Raw genomic sequence first — 14,857 nt, 5'->3', positions numbered from 1 at the left:
TAAGCAGGGACAGAGGCAGAGAAATAAGAGCTACAAGAAGGTGCATCAGGTTAATAGGAACTGGCTAGTCTGTCAACTCTTAGGCGAAAGCAAGCTTCAGAAGTATCTTAGCTTCCAACTAATCCCAATAGCAGGAAAAAAAAAAAAAAAAAAGATTTTGCTGATTTTATTGCTGCAATAACAATCTTAGACTCCCAAAAATCAGGAAAAATATAGAAAATAGACTCCATAAAAAAATATCAATTATACATACACACAATGGAATATGACTAAAAGGCATACTTCTTATGGTCTCAAAAAAAAAAAAAAAAAAAAAATCCAAATGACAAAGTCAAACATCTTCCCTTTACTTGAGAAACACAGGCCTTAACTACCCTGATTTGCGAGGACAATAGATGAAGGATCAGCAAATCAGTGAAAGACAAAACTATAAGTGAGTAAAATACAGAGAATTTTACCCTGGAAGGCAAGCTTCTGTTTCTGGATTTTCCCTCCTTGAATTAAAAAAACATGTTTACAAAAACAGCTATTGCCAAATACTGATGAAGGCTCCAGCCAATGCCCCTTCTATCCCACCAGGAGATGCTGAAAAGAACATCTGTCACCCACGAATTCATCCACCAAAACAAGGAAGGTTTCTCTGATTTAGGTAACGTTTCAAAAATAAAAGGAATCCTTTTGTCAGATGGAGCATGAGCTAAAAAAGAAATGGAGTCTCTGCTTTTACACAGTCGCCTTGCTTTCATGAAGCTTTCATGCCTCCTGAGTAGGAGGCAAATTTTTCAAATGCTAAACATACCAATACAAAATGCTGATTATAAATGAAATGACCTGTAGGTCATCTAGAGTATTAAAGAGCTGAATGCAATCATTCACATGTAAAGAATTTCTGCCTAAAGAATACACAAACACCAAAGAAGATATGTCTTATACCACTGTCACCCTCTGGAAAATAAAACTACAGTACTGCCAGCCTTGCTGATCTAGAAGCCAGGAAGAAGCAGATTCTAGGAATAAAATTAGATTAACTGAAACCAATTTCTTGATTATACCAGCTTCAGCTGACCTTTTCATAAAATCTACGGATGATATTAATAGCTTTAAGTTGCAGAGATTTGAAATTTTAAACACCTCTTTGACCTATAGTCTAGAGCAAGGCTTCCTCAATTTTCATGAGATTCTTTTAATTAAGTAAAGAAACTAACACATGGCATTTCTGTCCTTTCGCCATACCTAAAATAAAGACAACATCCCTCTTTTATAGGTCAGTTTAAAGAATTCTTCATGTACTAAAATGGAAAAGAAATGTATACACTCCACTTATAAAAATATATCACGTATGTTCCCATCAACTATATTTTCTACCAATCTCTACAGCAAACAGTGAAAAAAAAAAAAAGGAGAGATTTAAATGAATCTTCAGTGGCTAAACAGAAGATAAGTATTGAGTTTAATAGCATTCCATAATGTTTATTCAAAAGGGCAAAATAAGCACTGTACATCACATCTATATGCTCTGCACTCTATCCAGAGACTACTTCCCCCCCACCCCCCCCGCCATGAACAGTGCTTATTTCAGGATAGACCAAAGCTGACATTCTTGCCGAAAATCAGTTTAAGGATAATAACAGATAATGATGCAGTAGTCTTTTTTCCCAAAGAACAGCCCATCCCTCCAGTTTTCCAGCATATAATTTTGCCTTTTTTAAAGCTTCGCATGAGAGCAGCCTGCTTTTCAAAGAGCCAACCAACACGTGTAATTCGTTTGGCACATGCTAAAAGCTGTCAGAGAAATGGAAAGAGGAAATGCTTCCATAATTGTCTGTTCTCTCAAATATAATGTAATCAGCAGCATGGAGAATACCATGCTCAAATTATGTTATTTTACAATCACACATTGAGATCACAAGGAACAGTTAAATTATAATCAGTAGCGAACTTGTGTTTTTCAACAGGGAACTTTTTGTCCACAGTGCAGATAACTACTTACTGCTGTCTTGTTCCAAGACCCACAGAGTAATTTAAATACTGCAGGTGACAAACGTCACAACTAAACTCATAGCTGAATGCAGATGACAGCCAAGGGCCAAACCCAAAGAAAGCTGCCTAAGGAAACTGCTACGAGAGAGAGAGAGGTGCCTTATGTCCTCCCACTGGAAGTGGTAACTCCTTTGTTTCCTAAAGATCTGGTGAATCCTCCACGTTCCTTTTATTTGGATTTCCTCTTCCTCCATGCTACACTGACATGACTGTAAACCCAAAGTTCTTGCAAAAATCAATTGTTTCTTTATAACCTCATCTGTCTTGTCCATTGCCTTTTAAAAGCATTTGAGCCCTTTGGGCTTACCTTCACCCAAGTGATTTTTAAGCTTCTCTTACTCCTCAGACTTTCATTTTTCCCCCTCAATCATTGGCATTTGATCATTACTCCTCCCAGTCTCTTCCTCAACCTTTCAACTATGCCACCTTCTCAGTTTTCCAAACACCATCTCCATTTGGAGGACAAAAGAATATTACAACCCAAAGCTCCAGCAACCATCATCAAATGCAGTCTCTGTTTGTCCTATTTAACTCAGAAAGAATATTCTTCATTCAGGAAATAGATCTGACTGTACACAGGAAAAGGCACAGGCAGAGAGTGAGCATTCAGGAACAACTGCAGAAAATATTCTCCCAAACTCTAATAACATTTAGTTTAGAGACTTCTTTTAAATTTCAGGCAGTATCAATTCAAAATCACATTGACTACGCCACATAATTACTCCAAAATAGCAGGAAAGGGCTAACATCTAGTTGAACTTGAAGTTTCACTTTATGCTGTGAGTTTTTAAGAGAGTAATATTTATCTGTTCTCAAAAAAAGTGAAATATAGAACAAGTCCCTTATATCTGAACAGGTATCTTTGTATTTAAGTAGATCTAGAGGGACTTTTCCAATACAAAAATTGGTCACCACTTCTTGTAGCAAAAACAGTTTTCTTGCACATTTCCCAACCAAGTAGTGGCCCAATCTGATGTCCTATCTTATGAAACCAGTCAAAAGAAATCACAAATCCACCTCAGGGAGCTTGAAGCCTCTCTGAATCCATTCTGTCTTATTTCAGAGCTATATATTTGGTAGTACAGTTACTGAGACTTAGTTCAGGTTATGGTGTCTGCATAAAATTAAAACTCATCCAACAACTCAGGAATGTTCTGCTCTACTTTGATTAACACTACATGACCATTTTCATGCTAATCCTAAAAGCAAAGTCAATAAAGAGTGTAACAAAGAGGAAAGGTAAAACTAAAACAAACAGTTCACAAAGCAGGGAAACAACCAAGGAGTTGTGAAAAATGAATGAAAAGAAGTTATTTTAGCAGGAAAACTTGCTAGGTTGTCTGATACATACTCTTCTGCACACCGACAACTCTTTTCAACATGCTTTCGATAATTTACATTCTCTGATTCACCAGTGGGATAACTAATAAGCAAGATAAAAGTGATAGGTTGAGAATAACAGTAGTCAGCAAAATTAATGGTAACCATCCTGCTAACAAAAATGAAAAAGAAAAAAAAAGCTCACATTCTGTTAGATAAGATGATTTTCTGTTTGTTTATTCAAAAATAAAATAGGAAAAGGTGATGACTAGAATTCAAGTTTCCATATGGCAGTCCTGCTCTTACAATGCTGTCATTAAGAACAGGTACTGGTGAAAGTAATGAGGGCAAAGATACTTCTAACTCTGCTTTTCATATGGATTTGAGAGCAGGGACCAGTCTTGTACAATCCAACTATTATTTATATGCCATTACTTTCTACAGAAGAAAGTGTGACTAAGCTTAAAAATTGTGTACCACTTTTGATAAGTTTTATGGAAATCATATACATACATATTCACATATACACATGTACACATAGCTACTTGCATCTAAAACTGGCAAAGAACATTTAACAGAATCATTAAGATGACATACCTAGAATAAGGGTACCATTTAACAAGGGATAGTGAAGCATAAGAAACATGGCAGAAGTTCAAATGTGAACAGCTTCTCTCTTGTATTTCGTTCATTCCTTCAGCTATCAAAACCATTCAAGTAAGCACTCAAATGCTCACATATTATTGAATATGATACACTCACTACCTTCAACTCCTAAACAGATACAGTGACAATTTCAGAAGAACAGTCATGAGAATTCCAGATGAAAGAAAATACACACCACTAATTTGCACAATAAATACGACCAGCTACCATTTGGCTCATTTTGTTGCCTACCAGAGAACACAATCATCAGATGGCCACCGGCAACTTTATCGTATTAGGAAAAAAATGAAATTCATCAGCTTGTTTCACAGTATAATTACAATAATATGAACCATCAGATTTATTCTAATTAGAACAGATAAAAATAAATTCATTAGTAATCTATCAAGTGGTGTAAAACCCAGGAATCTTGGGTCCTAGACTGGTCCTCCTCCTGATTCCTACGTGACCTTGAACAAATCAAACTGTACCTCGTTTTACCAGCCATTAAAAAAAATAAATAAATAAATAAATAAATCCTTTCACTAAACAGCAACATTGCTAAGAACTGGCCAGCGTTACACTGTCAAGCTATATGTTTCCCAACCAATTTACATACCACAGAGCTAAGTTAACAGCTGTGAAGGCCCAGAAGGAGGAAAAGGTCCGACCAAAAAAACATTTGCCATTCCGATTCTTTCCTAGCAATATGCAAATATTCTACTTCACCCTGACAGGTTCACTGACATTAAAGCAGCGCTGCAAAAATCCTGCACATTCAAAAACTTACTGTAATAACATCAAGAATGCTGAGAAGGCTGTGGACACTGTCTCCTGCCAGCACTTCCTTAACAACCACTTCTGTGCCATCCTGCAAGAATAGGATAGAAGATACAGACACACACTTAACAGGTATACATGGACTATTTAGAAAGCTTAACTTGTTCTCATTCTCCTAGATACTGAACAATCCTAACAGAGATGGTCCCCCGTAAGAACTAGACCCTAGATTTCCCTTTGCTCTGATGGAAGTGTGTTAACTCACACCAAGATTTTAAACCACCATTCTAAGTGACAGAAGCAAAACCACAAGACCTTCAAGAATACTTAATGCAGTTGAGGGAGTGGTAAATGAAAAGAAAACAAAAGCCAGTTTTACCTAGGGGGAGATGTGACGTGCTTGGGTTTTGTAACTTTTGTAATTTACTGTTTTTAAAAAAATCCTTCATTCTGACACAGAATTAGCTCCCTTTGTTGAGGGATTACACATGTTGCCAGTCAATGCAAATGAGGAACAGCCAAATCCAAAAATATATAGAAATCAGCAAATTTGAGATAACTTGTAAACACAAACATATGCTTTTTCACGCATCAGAAGATCGTTCCATTTTAAAGCTACATTTGAACAGTTCAGTCAAGAAAGCGGCACAGGTGGAAACTAATTGGCAGGAGGGACTTTAAGGCCCAACATTTTAGGACTCGTCCACAACACAAGTTGCTTTCCCCCTTGTCTAACCTGAATCTAAATCTTTTAACTCCCAGGAGAATTTCCCTAACTACCAGGCTAAATATTTGAGGGTGAAGTATTTTTGGTCTCTCCCACTGCCACTCTCCTGCTCTGTATACCTATTTTATACAACCACCATTCTTTGCAGCTAGAGACTGTGAGGACACTTTTGAACATCTGATCAGCGTTGTGTTTAGCTCACTCATTTAAGACAGGGGGGAATCACAGCTCAAAACCCTGACCTTAATAAACATTATGGCCCTAAAGGGTTAGAAGTAACCTCCTCCAAAGCACCATATGATTCAAATGTTTAAGCTTAATCAACATTTAAGGATTCATGCCAACCTATACCCTACGCCAAAAGATTTAGCTCAAGAATCACAGCTCTGTTTATTCTTACACTTTCTTGTATGCAAACTTCCAGTTTGCCATCCTGCACGACATAGATGCTGTTATCCAGCTGCCCAGGACGAAAGATGTATTCACCTTCATGCAACTGCACAAAAAACATGTGCTTGCACAGTTCCAGGAAAAGAGGCTTCTCAAAGTGACCAAGAACCCTGCAGGAAAGAAAACAAAATATTAATCTTCTCTCTTCTGCAGAGAAACTTAAGACTATCATTGCCCTTGCAATATTCTTCCTAAATTAGCAAGCTTCCAGGCACAAATAGCAGAGGAACCTCAGACGTATTTGTAGCATGGTAGTCCAATAGCACCACAAGAGGGATAGAATCCCTGAGGCAGAAGTACTGTGAAACACTGAAAACTTAATACTGGAGTTCCTTTTGAGTAGCACTCTGGGCAGTGCCAGCAGGCTCAGAAGGAACTATATCCAGTCCCCCACAAACATACATTAGCATGGCTTTTGAGGGGGAAGAAATAAAAAAAATAAAAAAAAAAAAATAAAATAAAATAAAAAACTACAACAAATTCACACATTTTATGAAAAAGTCACCCTTTGGAACTTTCTGTTTTAGTACAGCTACCATGCCAGTGTAACCAGAACATATAAGATGCTGAAAACAACGGGGGAAAAGTCCACATTTGAACATATCCATAAGTTTGGAAAACTCTGTCTTGCAAGTAATGTGCAATTGGACTCCTGAAGTACTGAAACTAGTCAGTCACCACCGGGCAGACAGAAAAAGAAAAAAAAAAAAAAAAAAAAAAGGAAAAAAAAAAAGATCATTCAGTGCACAGCATAGGAAGAGCCCTTGACATAGCTCCATTAGCTCACATTAACAGTATCAATCAATCAAATTTTACTGTAATGTCAATTAGTCACTCACATTAACAGTATCAATCAATCAAATTTTACTGTAATGTCAATTAGTCATAGGAGATCATAATTTCACAGTGGAAAGTTAAGATGACTTAAATAGCAACTTTATTAGACTACCAAAGAGTCAAAGACTATGACCTTCAGGACTAAATTAGATCATAACAGAAAAGGCTGAATACAACCAAACAAAACCAGAATTAGAGTTGAAAATCCCATCATCTTTCCTGTGTCAGCAATACAACCACTGACTGAACGGGCACAAAAACCGTCCCTTATTATTAAGGATCAAGTTAACTTTGATTCTTTCTGTAACTTTTTTTAACTAGAGCAGGAAAAAAAACCCTGCAGTTCAGACACCTGTCAGTCTACTATCCAATTAACATTTGCCAATTACGGTGCCAGTTATTGTACCAAAAAATGTCTGAAACAGTCTAAAGGGAATTTTAAAAAATGCATTAACAGAAATCTGTTCAAGTTAGAAAAGCTTTATCATCATTATCTCCAAATTTGGACTAAACTACCTTTTTCTTTATGCAGTCAGCTATTTTCTTAATGTTTCTATAAAGTTAGATTTATTCCCTCCTTACCCTCAGCTGAACTTTCAGCCAACTTCTTGAAGAGTCTGACTACAGAATGGTAAAACTTAACACTTTACATAAACTACTGAGTATTTATATCGCTTTAACATCCATCAAAACCAAATTTCAAATTTATTTTTCCATTTAACATTACCTAACGTTTTTAAGCATGTACAGTACTTCTGATGGCAAATGGGAATTCTTCACATCAAATTCAGTCAGATCTGCCTCTAGCAGAGAGGGAGGTGGTTCTTTTGGCTGCAGAGTTGGACATTCCTTCTTAATACGCAGAATCCTACAGAGAGAAGCAAAAATAGACAGAAATCAGAAAGATCAGTAAGTCTCTTCCTTTCAGTCTTAACAATGGGCTGCATACTGACACTGCAGGCAGACTGCAATGCTAGATGTACGCCATACCACATTACATACTATCAGGTAGACACAGCAGCAGCAGCCCACTCTCTGACTGCTCCTTTCCTTTCTTCACCAAGACTAGAGACAGCACTAGGTGGACAGCCACTCTATTTCAACAAATTTCCCAGTAAAATACGAGGCTGATGTAAAGCTGAAACATCAAGTGACTGTGAAAGAAGAATAGCTATGGAAGAGAGCTACATTAGGAATAGGCTCCACACCCCAAAGAAACAGAAGAGGAGAGAGAGGTCCCAGCATCTCCTGTAATATCTCATGCTGCAGCATCTGTGGCTTAAGTTCTCCTCTTCCCAGGATCCCAAATACCTTTTAGCCAAAGATAAAACTTTTGCCCGCTTTCTCATCCTTTGGCGAGGCACAGTGTTCCCAACCAGAGAGTTTGGAAGAGTTGTAACCTAGGACGAGATAAGAAAAACAAAAACATTACCTAAAAATATAGATAGCTAGCTATAGATGTAGCACACCAGTTCTGATCCTACAAAGGACACCACTTTTCTACCAGATCTTTAGAACATGAACAAAATGACACATTCATATAAGACTTTGGAAGACTGAACAACATCTGCTCCAGGATCTCTTTCTTTTTAGAAAGAAGAATGAAGTATACTTCCATTTCAATAAGGAACTACTACAGCGGTAATGGATGATTAAAAAAAAAAGAAGAAAAAGAAGAAACTTAGTTATACAGGTCTCACTCAAGAACACACAACATTAACAAGCTAAAGCTAGGGCCTGAGTCATTTTTGAGCTGGTGACAAGCTGTAGCAACATATGGACACGCAGTAATGCTTTTGTTTATTTTTAACAATAATTGAGTGCCACCTTCTGGAGAAATGTAAAAACCACAGATCAAGAAAACTCCAGACCATCACCAGCTCTCCTTTTGTTTCTCAAGAAACTGAATCCCAGGAAAATGTTTCCCAACCAAAAACTTTTTAATTAGTTTGGAGACTCATTTGTTTCCATCAGGCCTTTCAAGAATCATTAAGTAAAATCTTGGTATTTTACCAAAAATACAGAAAGGATAATCAGAGTTTAGTTTGTAATAGCCTATGTCTCTATCAGGCATAGAAGTAGAAAGTAAGGTCTAAATGCTCAAGAATAAAGAAATAGCTGAAATGATCTTACCATATGGAATTCTAAGCATCTTCATTTATGTGTGTTATATATAAATTACTGTTAAAGAACACTAAAATTAAGAAGTTTCAGGTAACACACTGTTTCTTTGCATTGAATGTTTTTGGCCAAGTTCATCATGAAGCCCAATCTGCAATGTAAATGCAAGGTTAAGGGAATAATTTCCTTCCTAATCATTAAATCTACGAATCTGCATTCACTTCAGCTAAGTTTTGTGGCCTATGAGGCAGAAACCTGCTACGGTAGCTCAGAAGAAAGTACTCCTCAACTAGATATAACAAATAAAAACATTACTTATTGGATTCTTCCTTCCTACATGTGTTGTTTATAAACACACTGACAATGTGAGTACACACCTGGACAAGAGTAAGAGGCAGCTTTTCAAAGCCAGGTTTATCAATAGCATTATGCTTACTAAAAGTGGGCCAGGAACACTAAAAAGTTACTATGTAGATTTTGGTACAGGAAATGTTCACTAAGAAAGTCACCTCAACCTCCTGAGCTCCAGGCATTATTGTGCAAGCTCATAACAAAACCAAATGTAACATCTCTCCACTGACACTGTCACGCCTTACCCCTGGGAAAAGAGGAATTCTTCTGAACCGTGGTACTGCCAATTACAGAGGGAGAGGAGAGAGGGGAAAAAGTAGAGTCAGATAGGCAGCCATAGGCTTGAAGGATTGTTCTAAAAGAGGACTTTAAGAATCTATTTCTACATAGATCTAGTTTAGAAACAAACTAGGCCCATGCTGAAATAGATTCTTAAAGAGCGTTTTCAGAATAATAGGACAGGAACAAGATCAGTACAGGAACAAGAGGGCAAGGGTGGTATTTCTTGTTTCAATCCAAGGTAAAGAAGTCAGTCTTTAGGTATCTCCCTTTGAACAGTCTCTAATGAGATAGTTTGGCAAATCCTATTTGCAATTGAATAGTCTAAGAGATCTTAGGCTCATACACTGAAGTGCTCAGTGCTCTTTGCAGGTAAATTGTAGAAAGGTAAATAAAAATTATCTGCTCCAAAGACAGACAGGCCATCTCCTCACATAGGAAAGAAGATGTCAGCTTTTTTTTTTTTTTTTTTTTTTTTGAGGGGTGGAGTAATACTGGAGGTCACTCTTTGAAAGAGACAATCCTGAATAAAACCACTGACAAATATTTTGAATATAACCCTGCATATAAACAAAAAAATTTTTTTTTTATTGCTGAGCTGCTGGTCTCAGACTGCTTCAGCTAGCACTCCAATGCAGAAAAGTAGCATCAGTTACTCTGAGGCAGTTAGGGGAAGTAAACGAAGGAGAACACTCTTACTGCCAAGTACTCATCATTCCCAAAGTGCAGCTCACACACATACACAAGGACACGTGCCTCAAGAATATATAATCAACTACCAGCTCCATAGGGTACTTGGATATTCATTGATTTACCACCATCCTCAAAGTCCAAAAATATTATTGAAAGAAGGAAGTTTCGGCCAGAAGAAGCTACTGCTGTTCACATTAGCAAATCATGCAGAATTCCAGTGAAACTTAATAGGCTAAAAGTCCTGGGCCAGGCTAAGCAGGTAAAGTACTTCAATGTTTACAACGCCTTCCAAACTAGATTTTGATCTTTGCTTTCATCCCCAGTGCCAGATGTTCTTACTTTTCTCATGATCTTCCGCCCATAGAACATCACTTTGTCTCTCTTGCGAAATCTGTATTGAGGCACATGTGGTTGCAGTTGTTCTAGAACACAGAAGCATTATATCAGAAGCCACCTACAGCTTTACATTAAGGAGAAAGAGCAGCGAGCACAGCACAGGTTATCAACTCTTCCACCTCCATAATACTTCCAGCTCATGGCTACTAAGAAGCAAGGCAGTGTATCCAGAGTTTGGAACCTAAATTAATACGAGAGTACCCAACTCCGGTTAGCTAAGTCAGGCTAGGGAACAGTTGGCTTGAGGCTCTACTTAGTCACCAGGGGAGGTTAAAAAAAAAAAAAAAAAAAAAAAAAAAAGAAGCACTCTAAATAAATACAAAGATCAGTTAATTTTTATCTCCCAAAAGCAGACCTCTAATTCATCTGTTTCCCCTTATTATAATAGTGAAATCACATCAGCCTTGAAATTATTTACATATCATACTATCATACACTAAAATAAAAATCTCCAGTGCACTGCACATGACAGTTATGAATTCTACATTCAGATCTGTGTAAGTGAATCAGTACAAGTCCTTTGTCCTGTTTTCCTGCATGAACAACCACCCTCACAGTAAGCAACTACTGTGAGCACAGAATCTACCACGTAACATTAAGAAAATACTAAAGGAAGATAACCCACTGATAAGACTATTTTTAAAACATACATAGCTGTTGAGTACTTACTAGATAGTTTCACTCTTCTGTAAACGACAAATACAACAATTCCTATAAGGAATAATGCTACTGCAGCTCCAATTGCAATTCCAGTTAACTGTGAGAAAAATTTATGGGGGGAAAAAAGTTAGTAACTTTTAAAGTTAAAAAATGTTAGGTTTTTTTGGAGGGCTGAAGAACACTTAGCTCAGCAAGACATCTGAAAGTCAAGTATATTCATAAATACTGATTTTATCTGAAATGTTATATGGAAGTGCAACAAGTTTAAATTTAAAATATACCAGTTTCTCCTTCCTAAACTCAGGTGGGCAGAACCTTCAGCCTTTTTTTCCCCCCGAAGATCTGCGAGCTGATCAACTAAACGCACATGCAATGACATGATAGGAATTAATGCCCGCCCTATGCACAGCACCAATGAAGAATCAAACAAACTCCCAGTCTACACAAAATTTGAGTGTGCCTTAGTAAAGTTAAAATTCCTGGAACTTACAAGAAGGTCCACACTATTGGCATGCACACAATTTTTCACCTGGTTGATACAAGCTATACTTACCATAGTGGTCTGTATTCTGTCTTCTACAAACTGAAGAATTCGTGTTCCACCAACTGGTAACACAGCCTGACACGAAAAGTTAAGTGAAATTAGTTTCCCGCAACTGAAATTTATTCAGAAGACATACGCACCCACTGCAAAAAGCCTCCAAAACAACATCTCAGAGTCTGGCCTGGCACATACAGTGCCACTTTGTTATGTTTTCCAATGTTTTTCTTTCAACTATAGTCCACACTGCAAACACAAGACATTCAGTATAGAGGGCTCATTAACAGAGATCTATACTGGCTTCAGTGTTATTCAACATTCCTAAATAATCTAGAAACAGGGCCAAAGAGTGCAGTGAAGTTTTCTGATGATTCTATGCCATAAGAGTTGATGTAAAGGACTGTATGAGACTGAGAAAATGAGCAGTAAAAGAGCATATGAAACAGAAAATTATGCATATGGGGGAAAACGCTCTAACCTCACAGAAGTAGTCCTGGAAGCCATTCTGACTATTCTTATTCAGAAACAAAATCTTGCTGTTACAGTGTCACAAATACCAGCTCAATACTTACCAGAGTGGAGGGGAAAGGCAAACTACGTGTGAAGAACAAGCAGAAAACAGAGTACAAGAACACATACGTTACCCTGCAAGTCTTAAATCTTATTTGAGCTCTACAAGTACTTGTATCCTAAGTACTACATGCAATTCTGGTCCCTGTTTCTGCCCTTATTTCTAGGTCTTAATCTAGTTTTTGCCACCAAAAGAAAAAAAAAATAGAACTGTACCCTGAGAGTCACCAAACTAGTCCCTCCAAACTCCTGCCTGACCAATCAGAGTGGATCACTGTCTTAAGCATATAAAAAGCTGGGTTTTCTTACATCATTTTAACAGAATGTGTCAACAACATATCCTCTCACCATTACTCAAACTAATTCTATCATGATTAATGGTGGATTATTAGCAGGGTTGGAGTAGACCCAAATACTTTGTTCTTGTGACTTTGCACTACAGAAAACATTGAAAATTTGTTAGCAACAAATACAACACATTCATACTAAGAACTCGCTGTTCTTTGTCAAAGTCTAGTGTGGACATGTAACATATTCCTTCCTGATGGTGTCAGGGATAAGCACAAATCAATTATTTGAGATCATACCAATTTGTATAGTAATACGGAAAATACTAATTACCAATGGACAGTCACATTGTCATTATATGAGGAGAAAAAACAAATTCATGAGCAAAAGAATAAAACACATACGCTCACACACACACAGAGAGAAAGGTGATAAGGGAAAGAAGAAATTCAGACCTCGAGAAAGATGAAGCAGGTCTGATAAAGTGCTCACACCAGTATTTGTAATCATCAACATTCCTGTATGACTGCGGCCGCAGAGCTCCGCTGGTTATCATTTTAAAGCACAGAGGCAACCCTTTAGGAAAAGCAAAGCGCAGCGACCATACATTCATGGAATAAGAGAACATAAGTAAACAGGTTGTGACTCTGCAGATGCCCGAGACACGTAAGCAGTTCTTCATAACAAGACGGCATGCTATGAAGCCACTGTTGCATCGCAAGTCCTACAAAGCCTCATCGGCCCAAGCTTGCAGAACAGATCCTTCATAGCCCTTTAAAGAGATGTGATCAGCACCTAAATTCAAGGACTTTAGGCATCCCTTACATACCCTCAATAATTCTCAAACACTCCACCAAAAACTTGACGAAAAATCCTGGAAAGATGTTTGCTGCATCAGAAAATCAAGTAATAATACGCTAAAAGTATATAATATAAAGAATGTCTGCTTTTTTCAAGAAAACAAAAATTCTAAATCACTTTGAAGTTTAAAATGTCTCTTAATGATTTTTCACAATAATTAATACACACAGCTATCTAAAGAATTCTCACACTCATGCAGGGCACCAAGCATAAAACAATAAGCAGCTCTGCCAAGAATTTAACAACTTCATATTGCAATCAAAGGCAAACAGTGAGACATACTCCATTAGGGAGGAGTGGAAAACGCTTATCAGCACAAAAAGCATGACCTTAAAATTCGTATTGTCTAGAATACAAGACTTCCTTGTACCTTATAAACACACCAGTCCACATGCCTATCTTTTGACTAGAGATACTGGATTTTAACAAAACACCTTCAATCTATGCAAAAGTATGTTACATATGTATTTTAGTTCTTAGAATAACTATTTCCTATCACAGGCCTCATCTTTCATTACTACCAAAAGCATCACATGATTTGGTGGACTGTGAGTTTCTTATTTATGATTAAAAACAAAGACAAGAGCAGTCTGCCGTTCTTCCCTATTTAGGCTACAAGTTACTGTTGAAGCAAAAGGTACTTAAATTGTGTCCTGCTAACAGTTTAGATTATGAAAAAAAAAAAAAAAAAAAAAGAGAGAGAGCAGATGGTTTGCAATCAAAAAGAAAAACAAAGACTGGAACAAATCTTAAAAGTTTCAGAAAAACAAAGCATCAGGAGAGGTTTTTTCAAAATAAAAACACTGCCTCTAAAGACATTAACCAAATGTTATTATACAAGGTAAATTATCTTTCAGCTTCTAGAAATATTTACAGGGAAATAAATATGGCAAAGCATACTGTACCTCAAGGCTGGTGCTGTTGCCTTCTCCATCCATGTCTGGAGATATACCTGGGGGGGGGAGGGGAGAGGAGAGAGAAAAGTGTAAGTTAAGAGGCAACAGTAATCCATAACCTAAAGTCTTTTCTAACTCCGCAGTACAAAGCATAGAAGAACTGCTCTTCCAATTTGGCCTAACAAGCCAACTCAAGAACATCTTTTTCTTTCCCTCACCCTTCTTCTTCATCATCTTTTTTTCTCCTCGCTGGGCAACAAAAAGAGGCAATTTTGTTCAAGGAAAAAACAGAGTTATCAGCAATGACAGCTAATGAAGTTCTCTGTTAAGCGATATAACAGGACTTTACTCAAACACTTAGGAACCTCGTCGCTCCTCAGCACTCTCTCCTTAATGAAACTT

The 14,857-nt window shown here is 37.3% G+C and overlaps 1 protein-coding gene across 1 annotated transcript in view; it reads right to left on the bottom strand.

The window, feature by feature from the left end:
• Positions 1–14,857, bottom strand: part of PNPLA7 (patatin like phospholipase domain containing 7) — a 130,615-nt gene that overhangs the window by 115,681 nt on the left and 77 nt on the right. Inside the window, exons 2-9 of the mRNA XM_062590991.1 lie at positions 14,465–14,511; positions 11,853–11,918; positions 11,309–11,396; positions 10,583–10,665; positions 8,111–8,199; positions 7,527–7,667; positions 5,913–6,072; positions 4,796–4,876 (exon numbers count right to left, since the gene is read on the bottom strand). Coding sequence (XP_062446975.1) covers positions 4,796–4,876; positions 5,913–6,072; positions 7,527–7,667; positions 8,111–8,199; positions 10,583–10,665; positions 11,309–11,396; positions 11,853–11,918; positions 14,465–14,497 — 741 coding nt within the window. The 5' untranslated portion in view covers positions 14,498–14,511. The remainder of the gene's footprint in view (positions 1–4,795; positions 4,877–5,912; positions 6,073–7,526; positions 7,668–8,110; positions 8,200–10,582; positions 10,666–11,308; positions 11,397–11,852; positions 11,919–14,464; positions 14,512–14,857) is intronic.

The sequence above is a fragment of the Rhea pennata genome, chromosome 18 (assembly GCF_028389875.1).
Source record: "Rhea pennata isolate bPtePen1 chromosome 18, bPtePen1.pri, whole genome shotgun sequence".
Classification (NCBI taxonomy): Eukaryota; Metazoa; Chordata; class Aves; order Rheiformes; family Rheidae; genus Rhea; species Rhea pennata.
This window is presented reverse-complemented; position numbering and strand designations above follow the sequence as displayed.